The sequence below is a fragment of the Ranitomeya imitator genome, chromosome 5 (genome assembly GCF_032444005.1).
Source record: "Ranitomeya imitator isolate aRanImi1 chromosome 5, aRanImi1.pri, whole genome shotgun sequence".
In the NCBI taxonomy this organism is placed as follows: domain Eukaryota; kingdom Metazoa; phylum Chordata; class Amphibia; order Anura; family Dendrobatidae; genus Ranitomeya; species Ranitomeya imitator.
Genome location: NC_091286.1, coordinates 487,721,244 through 487,745,296, shown reverse-complemented (window position 1 = coordinate 487,745,296; position 24,053 = coordinate 487,721,244). Strand labels below are relative to the sequence as shown.

At 40.4% G+C, this 24,053-nt stretch overlaps 1 protein-coding gene across 2 annotated transcripts in view; it reads right to left on the bottom strand.

The window, feature by feature from the left end:
* SI (sucrase-isomaltase) overlaps positions 1–24,053 on the bottom strand; it is a 427,600-nt gene that overhangs the window by 385,356 nt on the left and 18,191 nt on the right. For both annotated transcript variants that reach the window (XM_069727394.1, XM_069727395.1), the window contains exons 2-3: positions 4,772–4,898; positions 4,247–4,332 (exon numbers count right to left, since the gene is read on the bottom strand). In XM_069727394.1, the coding sequence (XP_069583495.1) occupies positions 4,247–4,332; positions 4,772–4,898 (213 nt within the window). The remainder of the gene's footprint in view (positions 1–4,246; positions 4,333–4,771; positions 4,899–24,053) is intronic.

Genomic DNA, 24,053 nt, shown 5'->3' with positions numbered 1-24,053 from the left:
AAAAGTCGTTGTCCAGTTTCTCCTGAGTACGCTGATACCCCATATGTGGGGGTAAACCACTGTTTGGGCACATGCCGGGGCTCGGAAGTGAAGTAGTGACGTTTTGAAATGCAGACTTTGATGGAATGCTCTGTGGGCGTCACGTTGCGTTTGCAGAGCCCCTGATGTGGCTTAACAGTAGAAACCCCCCACAAGTGACCCCATTTTGGAAACTAGACCCCGAAAGGAACTTATCTAGATGTGTGGTGAGCACTTTGAACCCCCAAGTGCTTCACAGAAGTTTATAATGCAGAGCCGTGAAAATAATAAATACGTTTTCTTTCCTCAAAAATAATTATTTAGCCCAGAATTTTTTATTTTTCCAAGGGTTACAGGAGAAATTGGACCCCAAAAGTTGTTGTCCAGTTTCTCCTGAGTACGCTGATACCCCATGTGTGGGGGTAAACCACTGTTTGGGCACACATCGGGGCTCAGAAGGGAAGTAGTGACTTTTGAAATGCAGACTTTGATGGAATGGTCTGCGGGTGTCACGTTGCATTTGCAGAGCCCCTGGTGTGCCTAAACAGTAGAAACCCCCACAAGTGACCCCATTTTAGAAACTAGATCCCCTAAGGAACTTATCTAGATATGTGGTGAGCACTTTGAACCCCCAAGTGCTTCACAGACGTTTACAACGCAGAGCCGTGAAAATAAAAAATCATTTTTCTTTCCTCAAAAATGATGTTTTAGCAAGCATTTCTTTATTTTCACAAGGGTAACAGGAGAAACTGGACCCCAGTAATTGTTGCGCAGTTTATCCTGAGTATGCTGGTACCCCATATGTGGGGGTAAACCACTGTTTGGGCACACGTCAGGGCTCGGAATTGAGGGAGCACCATTTGACTTTTTGAATACGAGATTGGCTGGAATCAATGGTGGCGCCATGTTGCGTTTGGAGACCCCCTGGTGTGCCTAAACAGTAGAAACCCCCCACAAGTGACCCCATTTTAGAAACTAGACCCCCCAAGGAACTTATCTAGATATGTGGTGAGCACTTTGAACCCCCAAGTGCTTCACAGACGTTTACAACGCAGAGCCGTGAAAATAAAAAATCATTTTTCTTTCCTCAAAAATGATGTTTTAGCAAGCATTTCTTTATTTTCACAAGGGTAACAGGAGAAACTGGACCCCAGTAATTGTTGCGCAGTTTATCCTGAGTATGCTGGTACCCCATATGTGGGGGTAAACCACTGTTTGGGCACACGTCAGGGCTCGGAATTGAGGGAGCACCATTTGACTTTTTGAATACGAGATTGGCTGGAATCAATGGTGGCGCCATGTTGCGTTTGGAGACCCCCTGGTGTGCCTAAACAGTAGAAACCCCCCAGAAGTGACCCCATTTTAGAAACTAGACCCCCCAAGGAACTTATCTAGATATGTGGTGAGCACTTTGAACCCCCAAGTGCTTCACAGATGTTTACAACGCAGAGCCGTGAAAATAAAAAATCATTTTTCTTTCCTCAAAAATGATGTTTTAGCAAGCATTTCTTTATTTTCACAAGGGTAACAGGAGAAACTGGACCCCAGTAATTGTTGCGCAGTTTATCCTGAGTATGCTGGTATCACATATGTGGGGGTAAACCACTGTTTGGGCACACGTCAGGGCTCGGAATTGAGGGAGCACCATTTGACTTTTTGAATACGAGATTGGCTGGAATCAATGGTGGCGCCATGTTGCGTTTGGAGACCCCCTGATGTGCCTAAACAGTGGAAACCCCTCAATTCTAACTCCAACACTAACCCCCCCACACCCCTAACCCTAATCCCAACTGTAGCCATAACCCTAATCACAACCCTAACCCTAACACACCCCTAACCCTAATCCCAACTGTAGCCATAACCCTAATCACACCCCTAACCACAACCCTAATTCCACCCCTAACCCTAAGGCTATGTGCCCACGTTGCGGATTCGTGTGAGATTTTTCAGCATCATTTTTGAAAAATACGCGGGTAAAAGGCACTGCGTTTTACCTGCGGATTTTCCGCGGTTTTCCAGTATTTTTTGTGCGGATTTCACCTGCGGATTCCTATTGAGGAACAGGTGTAAAACGCTGCGGAATCCGCACAAAGAATTGACATGCTGCGGAAAATACAACGCAGCGTTTCCGCGCGGTATTTTCCGCACCATGGGCACAGCGGATTTGGTTTTTCAAATGTTTACATGGTACTGTAAACCTGACGGAACACTGCTGCGAATCCGCAGCCAAATCTGCACCGTGTGCACATGGCCTAATTCTAAAGGTATGTGCACACGCTGCGGAAAACGCTGCGGATCCGCAGCAGTTTCCCATGAGTTTACAGTTCAATGTAAACCTACGGGAAACAAAAAACGCTGTACACATGCTGCAGAAAAACTGCACGGAAACGCAGCGGTTTACATTCCGCAGCATGTCACTTCTTTGTGCGGATTCAGCAGCGGTTTTACAACTGCTCCAAAAGAAAATCGCAATTGTAAAACCGCAGTGAAATGCGCAGAAAAAAACGCGGTAAATCCGCCATAAATCCGCAGCGGTTTAGCACTGCGGATTTATCAAATCCGCAGCGGAAAAATCCGCAGAGGACCAGAATACGTGTGCACATACCGAAGCCCTACCCCTAACCCTACCCCTAACCCTAACCCTAACCCTACCCCTAACCCTACCCCTAACCCTACCCCTAACCCTAACCCTAACCCTATTCTAACATTAGTGGAAAAAAAAAATTTCTTTATTTTTTTATTGTCCCTACCTATAGGGGTGACAAAGGGGGGGGGGTCATTTATTATTTTTTTTATTTTGATCACTGAGATAGATTATATCTCAGTGATCAAAATGCACTTTGGAACGAATCTGCCGGCCGGCAGATTCGGCGGGCGCACTGCGCATGCGCCCGCCATTTTGGAAGATGGCGGCGCCCGGGGAGAAGACGGACGGACCCCGGCAGGATCGGTAAGTATGATACGGTGGGGGTGGGAGCACGGGGGGGGATCGGAGCATGGGTGGGGGAATCGGAGCGCGGCAGGCGTGGAACGGAGCATGGGGGCGTGGAACGGAGCACGGGGGGGCTGGAACGGAGCACGGGGGGGTGGAACGGAGCACGGAGGGGGGTGGATCGGAGTGCAGGGGGGGTGATCGGAGCACGGGGAGGTGATTGAAGCACGGGGGGAGCGGACAAGAGCACGGGGGGGAGCGGAGCACAGGACAGAGGGGAGCCGGAGCAGTGTACCGGACAGATCGGGGGGCTGGGGGGGCGATCGGTGGGGTGGGGTGGGGGCACATTAGTATTTCCAGCAATGGCCGATGATATTTCAGCATCGGCCATGGCTGGATTGTAATATTTCACCCGTTATAATAGGTGAAATATTACAAATCGCTCTGATTGGCAGTTTCACTTTCAACAGCCAATCAGAGCGATCGTAGCCACGAGGGGGTGAAGCCACCCCCCCTGGGCTAAACTACCACTCCCCCTGTCCCTGCAGATCGGGTGAAATGGGAGTTAACCCTTTCACCCGATCTGCAGGGACGCGATCTTTCCATGACGCCACATAGGCGTCATGGGTCGGATTGGCACCGACTTTCATGACGCCTACGTGGCGTCATGGGTCGGGAAGGGGTTAAGGAAATTGAAATAGGTGGTATACAGTCCTAGGAGACCTCAGATTGTTATAGACACCTTTTAAGGACAATTGAAGTAATTAAATTCTGCAGGATATTGATTTCCCATTAATCAAATAGTAGGAAAAATCCAGAAGGATTGATCTTCAAAAGATCTGCTCATCTCTATTACATACATTTAGATGCCAAAATATTTTATTGTGCAGGTTTTCCTAAAAATATAATGGGATGTTTTGGCCCAGGCAGAACTCCATTAAATATGGTCGTCACAAAGGAAATAGGTTGCCATTTGTCCAGCCCATATTGAGTCAGCCTAATTACTCTGCAGAAGTCATTTTCTGTTTATGAAAATTTATCTAGCCAACAACTTATTATTTAAATTTCCTATATAATAAAACATGTAAGCATTGAAATATTAGAAGGATGGACTTCACTCCATCAATTATTTTCTCAGAATCTCTGACTGCTAAAAACATACATTTTATTGGCAGATGCTCTTTAGTAAAGTATAGCTTTCAAAAAAATTGTGAGTAGAACATAAGTAATATTTTGGCAGTTATGACTTATTCTTTTCATATGAACAGTTCTTAAATGGTAGTTGTGTATTCTCACCTCAGAAGCTAATTGATCTGGAAGACAGTCTATTCTGTCTTTATGAGAGGTAGCTGGACATACACCTTTAAATGGCGGGGAAGAGTCTAAAAGCAAAACATTTCAAAGAAATAGGAACCATTAGATCTTTTTTTATTATTTAAGTTTACACGTTTCTAAGCTTCCAAAGAAATCTACTTTCAGAAAGGTTATAGTTATGAAGGAAAGTGTATCAAGAGATAAGAGATCTATCCTCTGAGCTACTAATTTATTTACTTAATCACATCAAGAAAGTGAAACAGGGAGAGATTCTCTACCTTATTTAAACCACAAACTTAGCATGGGGGAACCAAAATGATTAAAAATGATCATGTAAATCTACATCTGGGAAAAATAATTATGCAAACAAGTTGAAGCCATAGGTTAAAATAAATATATTCAATGTATCTGCTTGTTATGCATCAGCTAAAAGTGAAGACAGACTCATCACGCTTCATTATTATACGATGTTAAGGATTGTTCATGCAATTAATTAGTGTTTTTTACCTGCTGATTTGAGTCCTGGTTGTCCTGTTGCAAAAAGGGCAACAAAAGCAACTGATATTATTGTCATCATAATAAAAAGCACAATTAGAATAATCTCCAAAAAACTAAATTTCCTTTTCTTCCCCATCTGTAAAGGAAAAAGAAAAATAATTTATTAAAAACTTTGCTCATAGGGTTTTTAGTCTGAATTAAGGTTTTATATAATAAATATTACTAACTATTTTTAACAATTGTCCTTTATACTCAAAGTATTTGAATGCATAAAGGTACTATAACATCATAGAAAAGAATGATTTTCATTTTTATGTGTATTAATACAGATATTTCTATTGCAGTCTAGAATCATAGAATCATAGAATGTTGGAGTAGGAAGGGACCTCAATGGTTATCGTGTTCAAGCCCCTGTTCAATGCAGTGCAGGATTCACTAAGCCACCTCAGGTGTCTGTAAAGCATCTGTTTGAAGACTTTCTTTGAAGGAGAACTCACCACCTCTCATGGCAGCCTGTTCCACTTGTTGATGACTCCCACTGTCAAAAGGTTTTTTCTATTATCTAATCTTTATCTTCTCCCTTTCAGTTTCATCCCATTGCTTGTCATGTTTCCATGTGCAAATGAGAATAAGGATAATTCCTCTACACTGTGACAGCCCTTCAGATATTTGTAGACATCTATTAAGTCTCCTCTTAGCCTTCTTTTTTGCAAGCTAAACTTCCCCAGATCCTTTAACCTTTTCTTGTAGGAAATACTTTGCAGTCTGCTCACCATCCTGGCAGCTCTTCTCTGAACGTTTGTGGATATTTAAAGGGGTTGTCAATTACCTGTATATTGATGGTCTATTCTTAAGGTAGATTATAAATATCAGAAAATATCTGGTGATATCAGGCTTTGGGATGGATGTAAACCGTATTTTGAGCTGTAACACCAAAGTTCTGTGCACTGTGTAGTGGACATTCTTGAGTACTGCAGCTCATCTCCTTTTCACTTCCACAGGGATTGAGCTACAGATTTGAGTACAGCCGCTACCCAGTGTATTGAGCTGTTCCAGATCTGTACACTTCTTACATCTGGCTGCAGTCAGGACTACAAACACATGACTCTTGGGACTGCTGGTTGTCGGAATCTCATAGATCTGATATTGATGACCTACTCTAAGGATAGCCTATCAATATCTAAGAAGTTGACAACCCCTTTAAGAGACTCAATGCATTATGACAACACAAAAACTTACTGTTTAATATTGAGAGTCCTCAGTGGTTGATACCTTTTAAAGGCTAAGTGAAAAGATGGTAACAAATTGCAAGCTTTCGAGACTACACAGGTCTCTTCATCAGGCATAGACTAATACAAAATCTGAAGAATCACATATTTATATTTATTCAGAATTTCTTTTAGTCTATGCCTGATGAAGAGACCTGAGTAGTCTCGAAAGGTTGCAATTTGTTACCATCTTTTCAGTTAGCTAGGGTTGAGCGAAACGGATCGTTCATTTTCAAAAGTCGCCGACTTTTGGCAAAGTCGGGTTTCATGAAACCCGACCCGATCCCTGTGTGGGGTCGGCCATGCGGTACGCGACTTTCGCGCCAAAGTCGCGTTTCGTATGACGCGCTTGGCGCCATTTTTTTCAGCCAATGAAGGGGCGTGGGCAGAGTGATGACATAGGTCTTAGGGGCGTGGACGCCTATCGCCATGTTGTCGCTTGTGCGCTGTAGCGATTTGCACTGTGTAACACCAGTTTTTCAGTTCAGGGACGGACGGAGGAGAGAGAGAGAGAGAGAGAGAGAGAGAGAGAGAGAGAGAAAAAAAAAAAAATCCCATTGCCTTTGCATTGGGTTTCGTGTTTCGGTCGACTTTTCGCCATAATCGGCCGATTTCACTCGACTCGACTTTTGAGATAGTCGGGTTTCGCGAAACCCGGCTCGACCCTAAAAAAGTCAAGGTCGCTCAACCCTACAGTTAGCCATTAAAAGGTATCAACCACTGAGGACTCTCAATTCTAAATATTTTTCTATCTACTGTCTAAAATCGTACCAATATATACTGTATATCTTTTTTGTTTAATATTGATAACTCTTTCTCTTTTATGGTAATGCTCATCAATTCATGCTTCGATTGGATTCAGGCAGTTGTTGTAAGCCCTTTGTAAGCAGCATCAAAGATTGTTCATTTTTTATCCCATACTCGAGAAGTTATTCAAACAATTCAACATTTTTTGTTAGACAAACTAAAAATCAAATGTGCATGGGAGTTTCTTGACATCAGAGAATGAGGAAATAATATGAGCATGTTGGATTTTACGTATTTGTTATTTTCAGAGGGATCTGCAAGAAGCTCATTTTTGGGGAATAAATAGTTTATTACTACTTTGTTAGTTGTAAACTGGGATGGACAGTGCGTTACATTTGTTAACAATCCCAAATTCTGTAATGGCCGTGATTAAAGATAAGTTCAAGCTCAGATATCTATTCTATCATGTGATGCCACTGTCATTGCTAATCACAGGACTAGACTCTCTCCATCAACCCATTGACCACTTAAATAAAAAATCTGCTCTCACTATGCCGATGGGTTGCTATATCCTAAAGGAGTCTAACAGTGGGCCACAAATCTGCCATATTTAAACACCTATTAAGACCTAACAGAATGTCAGCCTGTGAGGGATGGCATATCAAAGTGAAAAAATCAAAGATAAATCTCGTAAATTGATACAAATTATATATAAACAGAATAAATATTTCCCCTCTATTTCTGATTTATTATGTAAAAATGAAAAATACCTTACCTTAGTATCACTCTCTCTCTATAGAAACCCAAACTATAACTTATCATGTTTTAAACACTTTCTTTGAACTCCGTAAAAGAAATGTTTATTTTTGCTTATTATGCCTTAAAGCATGAATTAATTAGCAATCCAAAATTTGTGTGTACTTCAAAAAGATTTGAAAACTAAAAAAAGTTGTCTTTAAGAATATAATGGCAAAGAAACATGTTTAAATGCATTAAATAATTTACTGTGAAAAGTTTGTCAAATATATAAATAAAAAATAGAAAAACATTAGTATCAATATCATTTTTCTACCTGTAGAGTAAGGTTATTTTGCTATTTATGCACTGTGCTATGTGAATGCCTTAAAAAATGCTGCGATTTTTCATCCCCCGAAAAAGTTAATAAAAGTTAGCTAATACAATAAATTATGTGCACAGAAAATGATGACAGTGAAAAACACAACCTCTCCCTTTTAAAACAACCTTTATATAGCTATGTTGCTGAAAAAATAAAAAGTTATGGATTTTAGAGGGTAGTGATGAAAATAAAAAAAAAATGTAGCACGTTATAAATCACCAAACTTCTAAAAGTTCAATGCGATGTGAGACAGAGCTGCAGCCACAGTGTATTTTAGCTTCTTTTGTATGATTTCTTTTGTTAGGGTATGTGTACACGTTCAGGTTTTTTCGCATTTTTTTCACGTTTTTCGCGATAAAAAAGCTATAAAAACTCATTAAAAACGCATACATTATGCATCCTATCATTTAGAATGCATTCTGCATGTTTTGTGCACATGATGCGTTTTTTTCTGGGAAAAAAACGCATTGCGGTAAAAAAGCAGCATGTTCATTAATTTTGTGGATTTTTTGCATGTTTCCCGCTATTCTATGCATTTGGGAAAAAACGCACAAAAAATGCACCAAAAACGTGTCAAAAACGCGTCAAAAAAGCATGAAAAAATGTGTAAAAAACGCATGTGGATTTTTGGCAGAAATGTCTGTTTTTTGTCAGGAAAATTTCTGCAAGAAATCCTGACGCGTGCACATACTCTTAATGTGTAACTTCACTATAAGCTGAGAAGATAAGCAACATGGTATATTTATAATAGTTATGTTTTAGTATTAAAGCCCAAAATATTGTCTCTTTAGGTAGGAATACATAATTATGGGCTCTCAAATATCAAAATTGAAAAATGGTCACATTTGCAGAGTAAATTGGGCCAAAATTCTGGTTTTGTATATTTTTGCTATTTTTGTATCTCAACTTAATAATGTTGTGTCTTAAGTTATACCTCCAGTAAAGCGTATTTATGATTTCAAGAACATAAAGGCTATGTGCACACGTTGCTGAATTGCTGCAGCAATTTCCGTGGCAATTCTGCAACTCCTTGTAGCGGGTAAAACGCATGCGGAATTGGCACGGGCACGCATATTCCTGCTAAACATTAGCGTTTTGAAAGTGTAATTAGCTTGCAGAATGCTAGCGTTTTCCTATTCGATCTGTAGCATCGCTTGGAAAAATGATTGACAGATTGGTCACACTTGTCAAACATAGTGTTTGACAAGTGTAACCAACTTTTTACTATTGATGTGGTAAAGAGATATAATGTTAAAAATAATTAAATTTTTTTTTTATATTCTCACCTTCCGGCGGCCCCCACAGCCTTCCCGATCCTCACAATGCTCCCAACAGCTTTCGTTTCCAGTGATACCTCACGACAATGACCTCAGATGAAATAGCATCATGCGAGACCGCTATGTCATCACAGATCATTGTCGCAAGGCATTACCGGGAACGGGAGCTGCCGGAAGCATTGCTAAGGCCTGGTCTAGATCCGGGGGTCGCCAGAAGGTGAGTATATAACTATTTTTTATTTTAATTCTTTTTTAGGGCACATGATCTGCTTACTTTGTGCATTGTGGGCTTGGCCCCATGTGGGAAGTAAGCAGATCAATGCACTCTTATCTGTGCAGAATCACCGTGATTCCGCACAAAGAATGAATATGCTGCGTATTTTTCCATGATGCGATTCTGCCGCGGAAAAATACGCAGCATTAGCACAGCATTACGGAATCCCATTGAATTCAATGGGTTGTTTTGTGTATGCATTTTCGCCATGAAAAAAAATAATCTGCAACGTGTGCACATAGCCTAACTCTCCAAACATTTTTTCCCTTCTCTTTAGGTTAATTCTAAAATATCAGCTAACAGCTATTGCATATGTGTGTTAAGTTGCTGTTTTGTACTCTATACCACTGCTCAAGCAACACTTCTCCGATTTCTATTTAGAAATCAGAAAGAAAGAAAAAGATGACACTCAGCTCTAAGAGACGAGATAGTGTGGTTGGCCACTCATCTGAAACTCTACCCACATTACTTTTATACAAAAGCTGCACAAATTAACTTAACTTAATTTGATCATTGATAAATCCAGGTAGAAGATTTTTCCGCCATACAAATAGCAAAGCCATGTGCTCTTACTCTTAAAATGATCCCAAAAGGAAAACCCCTTCTCCTCTTGCAATCAGCTGATTAGTATTTGCCATGTTTTCTTTACTGTAGTCATATTATTATTAAGCTGATATCAGTTGCACAGGCTGAATGCAATCATTTATTTATGGTTTAAAATAACATGGTGCTTATTGTGTTCTAAATGGTTAGGTCTAGAATGAGCGGATCATAAAAAATTTGAGAATGTCAATTTTTTCAAATTATCCCCAAAAGTACAATGTAGAGAAAATATACTTGAGTAACTGTAATCTCAATACTAAAAACCTTGTGCTTGCTCGGAAAATACATGAAGGGAGAAGAAAAAGCAATAACCCCACTGACCATTAGAGCTTACAATTTACAGGTGAGAGGATACTGTTGCGCTAGGTTCTCATAGTCTACAGAAGAGAGAAGTAGAGAGGACCTCACGGACTATAAGGGCTTACTTTCTACAAGAGAGAGACATATCCAGCGACTCAGAAGATGGAAGTGACTTTGTAGTACAAACTCCACTGGTAAACTCTGATCTGTGATGGCCCAGGTATTGACCACCACTGCTATGATAATCTGCTCGATGTCAAAACTGCAGGTAATTGGGGAAACCCATGCCGCCACGAAAAAGACATTAGTCTGCTCTCTGTTGCTTCAAGTGTGGGAAATGGTGCCTTCCAAGAGTTTTTTCATGCGAACCACAAATTGAATCTCAAATTTTTTGAATTTGCATTAAACCATGAATTTCAGAAAATTCAACTAAACTCGATCCTTCGCAGATCCTATCACTCATCTCTAGTTATGTCAACTTTTCTGATGGAATAGGCTGCTTTTTCTTAGGGCTCTAGGCTCTCTAACTTACATAAAAAAAGATATTGTCCATATTGAATATTCTCATTTAATAGGATAATAAAGCATACCCTTCAGATGCAAAATTAAGCTATAGGTGGCACAGTTTTGAAAAATATTCACTGAAAAATCTACCTCATAAAATCATAGTATTTAAGACATGGCTTTAAAAGAGACCACTTAACAATGGTCCCACCATGAAAAAAAAAGAAGTGAAAAAGACCACGATAATAGTATTGCTAGCAAAGTATTATAGACATATATGTATAATAATTCTCTTATCTTGGATGATCAGAAGGTCAGCAAAATAGTGGGGGCCTTGTGACACCTTCAGGGCTCACTAAACATGTATGTAATTATCAGCATTCCCACAGAGGGAATGTGTCAGTAAGAGACTTGTCACACAGGACTTTAAAGAGACATGATCTGTCTCCATCTGTATTGGTAATATACAAATTAAACCATGACATGCCCTGCCCTGTCTGAACACAGATATACCAGAGATCCATATTAGTCAGTTTACTGTATCACTCGTAAATAGAATAAGGTTATTCCTAGGTCACAACTACACAAGTACTTAAACACCCTCTTGTACCCTAATCTTAGTCCCTGCCTTATTGCATAGATTGGAACTCTAAAATGAATGGTAAATGATGCTCTAGCTGGTCCTATTGTGCCCTATACTGGCCCTTCATAGATAATGTTAACAATGCCACATTTATATTGCTGACCCCCAACAGATTCAGCATATATAACTTGCCTTTATAACAATAATCAATTGCCATACTGAGTTAGGGTATCTGAAATCAGATTAAAAAGAGGAGAAAACGTGTCCATCTCTTCCTCCTATAGGCCAGGAACCACAAAATGTAGTGCACTGGAGCACTTGTGAGAGTCAATCACACACAGAAGGTTGCAAGGAAGTAGGGCATCGAGCACATTTGAATAGATAAAAACAATATTTATTCCAAAATGGTTAAACACACCTTCATCTGTGCATATTCCATGAAAGATTAGGCAAAAAATGTAGAAGTCATGGCCGTTACTATGTTTCGAACCCCTTTGAACTTCCTGGTTCTAAGTCTTAATGTTATGACTAAGAATCAGGGAGTTGAAAGGTTAGAAACAACTCCCATGTCTCATAGACCTCTCACCTAATATTTTTATGGAATATACACTGAAGATGTTTTTAACAATTTTGGAATAAACATTGATTTTATCGGTTCAAGTGATCTAGATGTTCTACCACCTTTACTACAAATCATAGCATGCACAAAATTAGTAAACTCCTCAATTCAGATAAGGAGGCAATGAAAGTACCAATTCAAATGTAAAATCAAAATACCCCGAATTACAGCACACATATTTAGATTAGTATACTAATGTCTGTCATGTTTTTTGGCAAGTGTCATATTTTACAAATGTAGCCAATGCCAAGTTCAACCTGGCCAAATAATATCATACTTTAATAAAAGCTTTGGAACAAAATATGATGAAAAAAACAGTATGTTTTACATCACTTTTACTGAATCTGTCACTATATGGTCCCATGTTAACAAAATGTGGTGCCTGGCAATGAACAGCACTTAGTTGTCTTCATTGCCAACAACATTGGCTGACATTGGCTGTTGGCACTTAGATTAAATCTGCATAACAAGGCTTCCAGCTTTTAATATGTAAACGAATATTGCATAGAAGAATTAAAAACTATAATTTACGTAAAATATGAGCTGGGATAAATCATACTGAAACCAGTACAAGTGCATTACTGAGAACTACATATCATCTATTAGCAAAATCAGAAAGCATGATAATCTGGGCAATGATAATATAAAATCTAACCTTCTACTGTTATCTGTCATAATAACTTGAAAAAAGTAGTAAGTAGTATTTTCTAGTTTACCAGTTGAATAGCACTTCTTAATAGATAATGATTAGACCAATGTCCTATCTTGAAATTTTAAAATCAGGGTATACTGAAGCTTAAAGTAATTATTTGTTTTTCTGCTGTTTAATTGGAATTTGAAGATATTTTTCCTAGAGAACTTCAGATGCACATATGAACATATGAATGGCAAAAATATAAAAGGGAGACTTCCTAAGTAAACTAGTTATTCCTGGGGGAAAACCAAGCCAGCCAAGGTTTTGGCCCAGTTTGCCATGTCCTAGCAAGACAAAAAGGTTTTTTTTTTCTTTAAGAGACATGTAACAACAAACATGTATAGCATAATTCTAGTGAAGCGAACCTGTCAAAGATTTTGCTAAGTAAATTACAGGCACTGATAGGTTGACGGTGTCACAATGATTTTACATTATACCTGGGTTGAAGAAATAATAATAATAATTTTTATTTATATAGCGCCAACATATTCCGCAGCACTTTACAATTGTTGTTTAACCTTTGTTTGCTGTTTTCAGTTAATGAGATTCTCAAGCTTTGGAGTGGGCCTGTGGGTGGGTCTTTATTTGGTGCTCTTGCCTCATCTTAATCCATGTGGGCCTAAATGACAGGTAACTAAATCTTCAGACAACTGCCTCCTATTTTAAATACTGCAGTTACGCAGTTTATATTGTGGCCTTTACAACAAAAATTAACTCCAGCAAAATGGAGCCATAGATGCTACTGTGCATGTGCTGCCACCAGTGCCATATTGCTGGAGCTCAATTTTTTTCTCCAAAAAGTAGCGCTATTGCGCCGCATGCACCGTAACACTTATCTGTAAGCAATGCTCTCATTTTGCACAAGCGCTTGCCATCAGTGGGTGGGGCTTGCAAAGATTAAGAGAATCACTTGCAGATAGATGCTAATGCGCATGTGCCACCGCCAGTGGGTGTGGCTTGCGTAGATTAAGAATATCACTTGCAGATAGATGCTACTGTGCATGCACCACTGCTGGCACCATTTTGGAGAAAAAAATTGGCTCCAGCAAAATGGCACGGGCAGTGGAATATATGGCAAGCGGCCGTTTTGCTGGAGTTATTTTTTTCTGAAGACCACCAATATAAACTGCGCAAGCACAGTATATAAAATAGGAGGCAGGCCACTGAAAGTTCAGTGACCTGCTATTTAATCCCTCTGAGATTATGATAAGGCCCTGAGGCATTATAATCTCATTAAATGAAAACCGCAAACAAAGATTAAACAACAACTACAGGATGGATTTCCTCATCCCAGGTATCCTTTGAATCAGTGTAAGAGCACCAACCTGACAATGCCTGTAGATTACTTAGAAAAATCCCGATGACAGGTTTGCATTAAAGTTGTTCTTGCTTTTTCCAGAAGACACATGGGCATCTTACTGTAGTCAGTAGAGAACTATGTGGCCTCTGGAAAAATGGAAGAAGTCCTATAAGAGAGTAAGTGATATGGTGCTGATTTTGATTTACAAATATGGATCTTAAATACTGATGAAATGCTGAACATGTGAACATGGTCTTGCTCGTAAACTCCACAAACCTGGCATTTATGGGAGAGTGTCACAAAGAAAGCCATTTTTTAAACAAGCCACAAGACGTCCTGTTTGCAGTTTGCAAAATACCATGTAGAAAACACAGCAAGCATGTGGATGAAGGTGCTCTGATCAGATGAGACTAAAGTATCACTTTTTGGGCTAATTGCAAACTGCTATATGTGGCAGAAAACTAGCACTGCACATCAGCCTAAAACACCATCCTCACAGTTAAATATGGTGGTGGAAGCATCATACTGTGGGAATGCTCTTCTTGTAACAGAAACAGGAAAGCTGGTCAGAGTTGATGAGAAGATTAATGAAGTTAAGTACAGGGCAATCCTGTAGGAAAACTTGTTAGAGGCTGAAAGAAACTTGAGACAGGGATATAGGTTTACTTTCCAGCAGGACTATGACTCTAAACATACTTACAGAGCTACAATGGAATGGTTCAGATCAAGACATATTCATGTGTTTGAATTACCACTCAAAGTCTAGACCAAAATGTGTCTGTGACAAGACTTCAAAATTGCTGCTCACAGATGCTTTCATCTGCTTTCATCCAATCTCCAATTTCATCCAATCTCTCTGAGCAAGAGCTAGTTTGCAAAGAATAATGGACACAAATTTTAGCCTCCAAATGTGCAAAGCTGGTAGAAACATACTCCAAAAGACTTACAGTAATAATTAGAGCAAAATTTGATCCTTCAAAGCATTGACTCAGGGGGCTGAACACAAATGCCTGTCAAAATTTTCAGATTTATATTTTTAACTCCTTTCTGACATGTGCCATAATAATACGCACATGTTGGATTCCCTCTGTTTGATGCCAGCTCTGGCTCTGAGCCGGCACCTTTTCGGACACATGACAGCTGATCTATACACCTGACGATCTACCATGGCTGTTAATTAGTTAAATGCCACTTTGAATGAATCTCTCACAGCGGCACTTAACTCGCGCTTACAGGAACTGCGTCACTGGCTCTGTCCATCAGTGACCCTGATGGGTCAGCATGACAACCAGAGGTCTGCAGCAGACCTCTGTGGTTGTCATTGCCAGATTGCCATGAGCGCCACCCCATGGTTGACGCTCATAGCAGGTGAGCATTTCTGCTACACACATTTGATCTGATCATTGCCTGTGTGTAGCAGAGTCAATCAAAGTACTGCAGCTTTTAGTCTCTCGTAGAGACTATTGAAGCATGCAAAAAATAAAAACACGGTTTTAAAAATATTAAAAAAATTAAAAAATATAAAGGTTCATATCAATTTCCTTTCTCCCAATTCAAAAGAAAACAATAAAAAATCAAATCTACACATAGTTGGTATCACCACATTCAAAATCACTTAATCTATCAATAGAAAAACATTGATTGCTAAACAGCGTAACAAGAAAAAAATTCAAAACGCCAGAATTACATTTTTGTGGTTGCCGCTACATTGCAATAAAATGCAATAACAGGTGATCAAAACATTGTATCTATACCAAAATTGTATCAATAAAAATGTCAGCTTGGGTTGCAAATACCAAGCCACCACCCAGCCCCAGATCACAAAAAGTTAAGATGCTACAAGTCTCAGAAAATGGCGCCTTTTTTTAAAGCAAATTTGGGAATTTTTTTCAACACTTAAATAAAAAAAAACCTATACATGTTTGGTGTCTGTGAACTCATCATGACCTGGAGAATCATAATAGATAGTCAGTTTTAGCATTTAGTGTACATGTTAACAAAAAGAAAACTGCAGAACTTTTTTTGCAATTTCACCGCACTTGGATTTTTTTCCCAGATTTACAGTACATGATATGTTAAAACCAAGTCTACTTTTCAAAAGTACAACTAGTCCCACAAAATACAAGCCCTTGCATGGCCATATTGACTGAACAATAAAAAAAAAATTATTGTTGTGGGAAGAAGGGGAGCAAAAAATGAAAAATGGCCCAGGGAGTAAGGGGTTAAAAATAGTTAGAAACCGTGAATCATTTCCTTTATACTTTACAAATGCTGTACATGTTACTTTGAATTGTTATCATACAATCCCAATAAATACATTTAAGTTTGTGGGTGTAATGTGAAAATATGTGGAATAGTTAACTTGGTATGAATATTTGTCAAGGCCCGGTCGTACCTGTATATGAGGGGCAATACGTCATTGCTGTTGCAGCGGGTCTAAAGTGCCATCTACTGCATACTTCCTTCCACATCTCAGCCAATGGTAGACTGTGGAAACTCACCTAGGAGATATCTCTCCTGTAATTCACCAATAGCTTTTCAAAGAAGTGATGTTTAGCTCGCATTCACTGTAATAAAGTTCTGACCGACCAGAGACTTTGACTATATAGTTTTTTACATCTGTCTTTCTTGACATTGTAAGTTCAAGCTCAAAATGTGACATTTGACTCCAAGTATCCCATCAACTTTGAAAAATGTTTCTTTTTAGCATCTGTATTAATGTTCTAGCATGTAAATGTGATCTTTTTAGTATGTGTTTTACAAGGATAATACACCAGCTGTTCATCTCTAGCTTAATCCTTGGAGACGCAGGATGCTTCCTAAACTTAGGAAACATGTCATGGCTGACAAACAGTGAAGGGCCTTGCATAGCCAACTGCTCAATCTTGTGTAAAGTACAACATGGCACCATTACTGTCTAACTGTACAACAGCAACAAAATTCATTAAAACTAATCTCTGCTTTCCAGATCGATACCTTAGTGCAGTAATTGCATTTTACATTGGTTTAAAAGCATGCTAAATAGCAAAATGAAAGTTCTCGTAGAAAAATAAGCCTAATTCACTGTCTATGCTAAATAAAACCACACCATCATTTATTTTTATAGTTTTTACTATTAAATACTAAAAAGAAAATCAAAATATCTAGGTTATTTCTATATAGATCTAGTGTACATATTATGGCCATTTATAGTGTGGGTGGCAATAAAATATATATAATGATAAAACCTTTTAAATGCATTATAAAACAGTAATAGATATTCGATGACCAGGCATTTACAATAGACTAGTGAAGTCATCATTCAAATAAGGTTAGTTATTGTTGTGTCCATTTTATCTTCTAGAGTAGTTAAATATTCCAACACTGCACTGCCAGGTACATGACAAAACTGACATCCCTAAAATCTACTGAAAATAAGTCCGATTTTTTCTCCAGCCATCATGGCCAAACCCTTAACTTTGAGTGTACTACTATGCCAAAGGAAGCTTTGTTCTAGTGAAATGTTATGACATTGAAGAATGGGAATACCCTTATATTGAGGATTTATCACTTGCCATAAATGTATATTTTATCCACCTGGTCTGAATGCTGCTGCATGTATGCTTCCGAATCTTGAGTCGTTTTTCTTTTGCTCCTGCCCCTCTCAATTACTGAGATATGGCCACCTTTTTCTTTTCTATAAATCTAGTCTTTTTAGCTAAGTACGCATGGTCATAAATTCTTGTCTATGAGAGTCATTTTGAGGACCATGACCAGTTGTTGTATACATGCAAGAGATAGATATATCTTAGAACCTGAGAGGCACAGGAACAAGAAATATACAATGCCAGATTTAGGCTGACAGCAACATTTATATTAGGCAAATTACTTATTTATGGTAAGTGACAGCTCCACTGTAAGGACTACTGATGCAGCAATCATCATCTTCATCTACACTGTTATTGTAGTGCACTCATGAAGTTTAGGTAGACTAGAACTTACAGTGCCTTGAAAAAGTATTCAACATTTATGTTCTACCCAGAAACTTAAATGTGTTTTTGGAGTGTATAGGAAATGATGCATAGTTTTCTAACTAACTGTGCATTTGTATTCAGCCCCCTCTACTCTGGTACCCCCTTTGAACAATTGCCTTCAGAAGTCACATAATTAGTAAATTGAGTCCACCTGTGTGTAATTTATTCTCAGTATAGCTTCACCAGACAGATCAGGGTAAGGGCTTGTTTCCACATGCGAGAAACACGTCCGTGTCTCGCATGTGGAAATGAAGTTCTGGCGCCGGCACTCCGGAGCAGATCGTGCGGCCGCATAGCAACACATGCAGCCGCACGCTCCACTCCGGAGTGCCGGGCCAGAACTTCGTTTCCACATGCGAGGCACGGACGTGTTTCTCGCATGTGGAAACAAGCCCTAAAAAGTAGTGGAGAATGCTAAACAGGGTTAGGTTATTAAAAAATAGCTCAGGCTCTGAACATCTCATGAAGCACTGTCCAATCTAATATCCAAACATGGAAAGAGTATATCACAACTGCCAATCTACCACAGCATTGCCATCCACCTAAAACTGACATCCCCTGGCCACTCTGGAGGAGATGCAGAGATCCACAGCTCTGATGGGAAAAATCTGTTCACAGGACAACTATCAATTGTATATTCCATAAATGTGGCCTTTATGGAGGAGTGGCAAAAAGAAAGTAATTTTTTAAATCAAGCCATAAGAAGTTCCATTTGCAGTTTGCATGTAGGGGACACAGCTAGAATGTGGAAGAAAGTGCTCTTTTCAAATGAGACAAAAGTAGAACTCTTTAGGCTAAATGAAACATCCCTGAAAACATCAGCCACATCATCAACCAAGATAGTGGCAGCATCATGCTGTGCGGATGCTTTTCGTCAGCAGGGTGTCATGCATTGCCTTGGGACTGTGGGTGCTAACCAGGTAACTAGAACTAGGGGCTCTTTAGTCTATCCCTGTCCCCCAGATTGCTCCTGAAGATGGAGATGCTTGGTTCACGTTCCTTGCTATGTTAAGGTACCGTCACACATAGCGACGCTGCAGCGATACCGACAACGATCCGGATCGCTGCAGCGTCGCTGTTTGGTCGCTGGAGACCTGTCACACAGACAGCTCTCCAGCGACCAACGATCCCGAGGTCCCCGGTAACCAGGGTAAACATCGGGTAACTAAGCGCAGGGCCGCGCTTAGTAACCCGATGTTTACCCTGGTTACCATCCTAAAAAGTAAAAAAACAAACGCTACATACTTACCTTCTGCTGTCTGTCCTCGGCGCTCTGCTTCTCTGGTCTGGCTGTGAGCGCCGGGCAGCCAGAAAGCAGAGCGGTGACGTCACCACTCTGCTTTCCGGCTGACCGACGCTCACAGCCAGAGCAGGAGGAGTGCAGAGCACAGCGCTGGAGGACAGACAGCGGTAGGTAAGTATGTAGTGTTTGTTTTTTTACTTTTAGGATGGTAACCAGGGTAAACATCGGGTTACTAAGCGCGGCCCTGCGCTTAGTTACCCGATGTTTACCCTGGTTACCAGCAAAGACATCGCTGAATCGGTGTCACACACGCCGATTCAGCGATGTCTACGGGGAGTCCAGCGACGAAATAAAGTTCTGGACTTTCTTCCCCGACCAGCGATCTCCCAGCAGGGGCCTGATCGCTGCTGCCTGTCACACTGGACGATATCGCTAGCGAGGACGCTGCAACGTCACGGATCGCTAGCGATATCGTCTAGTGTGACAGTACCTTTACTATATCAACCCTTATCTGTCCCCTGTGGGAAACCATAGTGTACATGATAACACTAACCACGTCAATGGAACAGATTATCTATTGCCCTGCCAGAAGGAAAAAAATCTACACACTTTATTAAGATGGTGAAGCGCTTCTAAACAGTTCAGACGTTCATGAAACTGGATGTCATGATCTTCTGGCTCCACTCTGTCCCAGTATCCCCATAACACAGGGACAGAGAAGCTTGTCAGAGTTGATAAGAAGATGGATGGAGGGCAATACAGGGAAATACTGCAGGAAAACATGCTAGAGGATGCAAAAGACTCGAGACTGGGGCAAAGGTTCCCCTTCGAGCAAGACAATGACCCTAAACATACTGCCAGAGCTATAATGTTATGGTTTAGTTCAAAGCATATTCATGTGTTTGAATTGCACAATGTCTAGACCTAAATCCCATTGTGAATCTGTGACAAAACTTGAATACTACTGTCCACAGACATTCTCCATCTATTCTGACTGAGCTAGAACTAGTTTGTAAAGAATTATGAGCAAAATATTTAGCCTCTAGATATGCAAATATGATAGGGGTGAATATCAAAAGACTTCCAGAGGTAATTGCAGCAAAATGTAGTCCTAGAAGGTATAAGGGCTGGATACAAAGGCACATCCCAGTTTTCAGATAGACTATATATTTCAGATTATAAGATGCACTTTTTTCCCCAAATTTGGGGGGAAAATGGGGGTGCGTCTTATAATGCGGATATACCTTACCGGAACCATTGCTGCAGGCCACAGGTTGGGATGAGTTAGTGTCTGGCAGTGCTGCGGGTGCCCGGGGTGGTGCTGGGGGTGTCTGATAGTGCTGCGGGGGGTGCCCAATGCTGCTGCAGATATCTCCAGTGCTGCGAGGGCTCTGATGACATTTTGTGAAGGCCAGAGCCCCCACAGTTCCATTGTTTCCTATGCGGTGGACTCTGGGAAAACGGCCACCAGGGACAGCGCATGCGCAGATGGAAATCTCAGCTCCAAGATCTTGGGAGATGAGATGATAGTCCCACAGCTCCGCACACAGTACAGTGGATTCCATAGCCCTCATACACAGTATGATGCACCAACAGCCCCCCAACTCAATATACAGTGAGGCAAAAAAGTATTTAGTCAGTCAGCAATAGTGCAAGTTCCACCACTTAAAAAGATGAGAGGCGTCTGTAATTTACATCATAGGTAGACGTCAACTATGGGAGACAAACTGAGAAAAAAAAAATCCAGAAAATCACATTGTCTGTTTTTTTAACATTTTATTTGCATATTATGGTGGAAAATAAGTATTTGGTCAGAAACAAACAATCAAGATTTCTGGCTCTCACAGACCTGTAACTTCTTCTTTAAGAGTCTCCTCTTTCCTCCACTCATTACCTGTAGTAATGGCACCTGTTTAAACTTGTTATCAGTATAAAAAGACACCTGTGCACACCCTCAAACAGTCTGACTCCAAACTCCACTATGGTGAAGACCAAAGACCTGTCAAAGGACACCAGAAACAAAATTGTAGCCCTGCACCAGGCTGGGAAGACTGAATCTGCAATAGCCAACCAGCTTGGAGTGAAGAAATCAACAGTGGGAGCAATAATTAGAAAATGGAAGACATACAAGACCACTGATAATCTCCCTTGATCTGGGGCTCCACGCAAAATCCCACTCCGTGGGGTCAGAATGATCACAAGAACGGTAAGCAAAAATCCCAGAACCACGCGGGGGGACCTAGTGAATGAACTGCAGAGAGCTGGGACCAATGTAACAAGGCCTACCATAAGTAACACACTACGCCACCATGGACTCAGATCCTGCAGTGCCAGACGTGTCCCACTGCTTAAGCCAGTACATGTCCGGGCCCGTCTGAAGTTTGCTAGAGAGTATTTGGATGATCCAGAGGAGTTTTGGGAGAATGTCCTATAGTCTGATGAAACCAAACTGGAACTGTTTGGTAGAAACACAACTTGTTGTGTTTGGAGGAAAAAGAATACTGAGTTGCATCCATCAAACACCATACCTACTGTAAAGCATGGTGGTGGAAACATCATGCTTTGGGGCTGTTTCTCTGCAAAGGGGCCAGGACGACTGATCCGGGTACATGAAAGAATGAATGGGGCCATGTATCATGAGATTTTGAGTGCAAACCTCCTTCCATCAGCAAGGGCATTGAAGATGAAACGTGGCTGGGTATTTCAACATGACAGTGATCCAAAGCACACCGCCAGGGCAATGAAGGAGTGGCTTCGTAAGAAGCATTTCAAGGTCCTGGAGTGGCCTAGCCAGTCTCCAGATCTCAACCCTATAGAAAACCTTTGGAGGGAGTTGAAAGTCCGTGTTGCCAAGCGAAAAGCCAAAAACATCACTGCTCTAGAGGAGATCTGCATGGAGGAATGGGCCAACATACTAACAACAGTGTGTGGCAACCTTGTGAAGACTTACAGAAAATGTTTGACCTCTGTCATTGCCAACAAAGGATATATTACAAAGTATTGAGATGAAATTTTGTTTCTGACCAAATACTTATTTTCCACCATAATATGCAAATAAAATGTTAAAAAAACAGACAATGTGATTTTCTGGATTTTTTTTCTCAGTTTGTCTCCCATAGTTGAGGTCTACCTATGATGTAAATTACAGACGCCTCTCATCTTTTTAAGTGGTGGAACTTGCACTATTGCTGACTGACTAAATACTTTTTTGCCCCACTGTAATTGCTCCTACAGCCTTGCACACAGTTTATTCCTCCACAGTCCCCCAAAAATATGACTACATACAGTATAATGGCTTCCACAAAGTTTAATTGCTCACACAATCCACCCCACAGTATGATCTCTAACCTAGTATTATGGCTATCACAGACTTCCAAAAAATATGATCTCGCACACAGAATTTTAAAACCTATGCAGTATGATTCCATATAGCTCCCTACATACAGAATGATGACCCTCACAGTGTGAACCTCCATAGCCCTAATACATTATGATAGCCACCACTGTCTTCAAACAGTATGATGGCTCTACAGTCATCTATAAACAATTTAATGGTCCCTAAAGTCCCTAATGCTGAATGATCACCCACATTATGACCCACAGTATCATGACCCTACACAATGATGACCCCCAAAATATGACCCACACTGCCATTCAGCAAAATATGATGACCCCCTGCACCACCAACACAGTATAATCACCACAGCCCTCCATCACAGAATGATGACCTCAATAATATGATCCCCACATCTTCCCCAACACAATATTATGTCCACCACACAGTATTATCTTCCACAGCCCACAAACACATTAACGATGGCCTCATATTTTCTTCCAACAAGTGAATGAAAAACAGATAAACAATATACACTTGGCCCCAATTCCTCTGTTGCACTACTGTATTTGCTCTGCACACTGAGGCTCGACAGCAGATGTGGTCTAATAATGTCATGACACCTATTGTACTGAGACACTCAGTTACACTAACTGAATGGTGGAAGACAGAGACTTCCTTCTTCCACCTTTATGTTCACCAGTATCTGAATTCCACTGATGATGATACCGATAAAATTGAGATATGGGATGGAGCAAGGGTGGCTGTGGCATACAGCCCACAGGCTACTTCTTCTGACCATTTTGCTGTCCCAGTCTGGGGCCATATAGAAACAGTCAAACAGTCAGATGTAACGTAACCTGCATCCTGCAGTTGCATAGGTCTGCATTATACTAATATCAGCAATATCGACTGCTTTGGATGACAATGTAATGTGTATGGAGGCACCAGTCAACTGACTGTCATGGAAGATGTTAGTTGATAATGCCTAATTTCAAATTGCTAATCCATTTGTTTTCTTGAAAAAAAGGCTCCAGCAGAGAAGTATGTCGGCAGTAGAGACGTAGAGAGTACAAGATCAGTAGGCCAAATGTGTTCTCCTTTTTATGGGAAAGAAGGTCCAGAAGGCTGTTTGCTGAATGATCGGCCAAAGCATTGTTCGCCTGACAGCTATCTAATGTGTATGAAGGGTTTAACTCATGACTGCATAGTCAAATTGCATAGTGTTTGTTCTTAATCTGCAACCATGAATACTTACAAATGTCCAAAGCTCTATATAATATTTGTAATTCAGTATATTGCCGAAGATTTTATTTTTCATTTTAGATGAATTAGAGAAATAAGATATGTTGCAAAAGTGTCCCCAGTCAAGGTCTAACGTAAGCATGAGTTTTATGCGAATTACAAATTCTTTG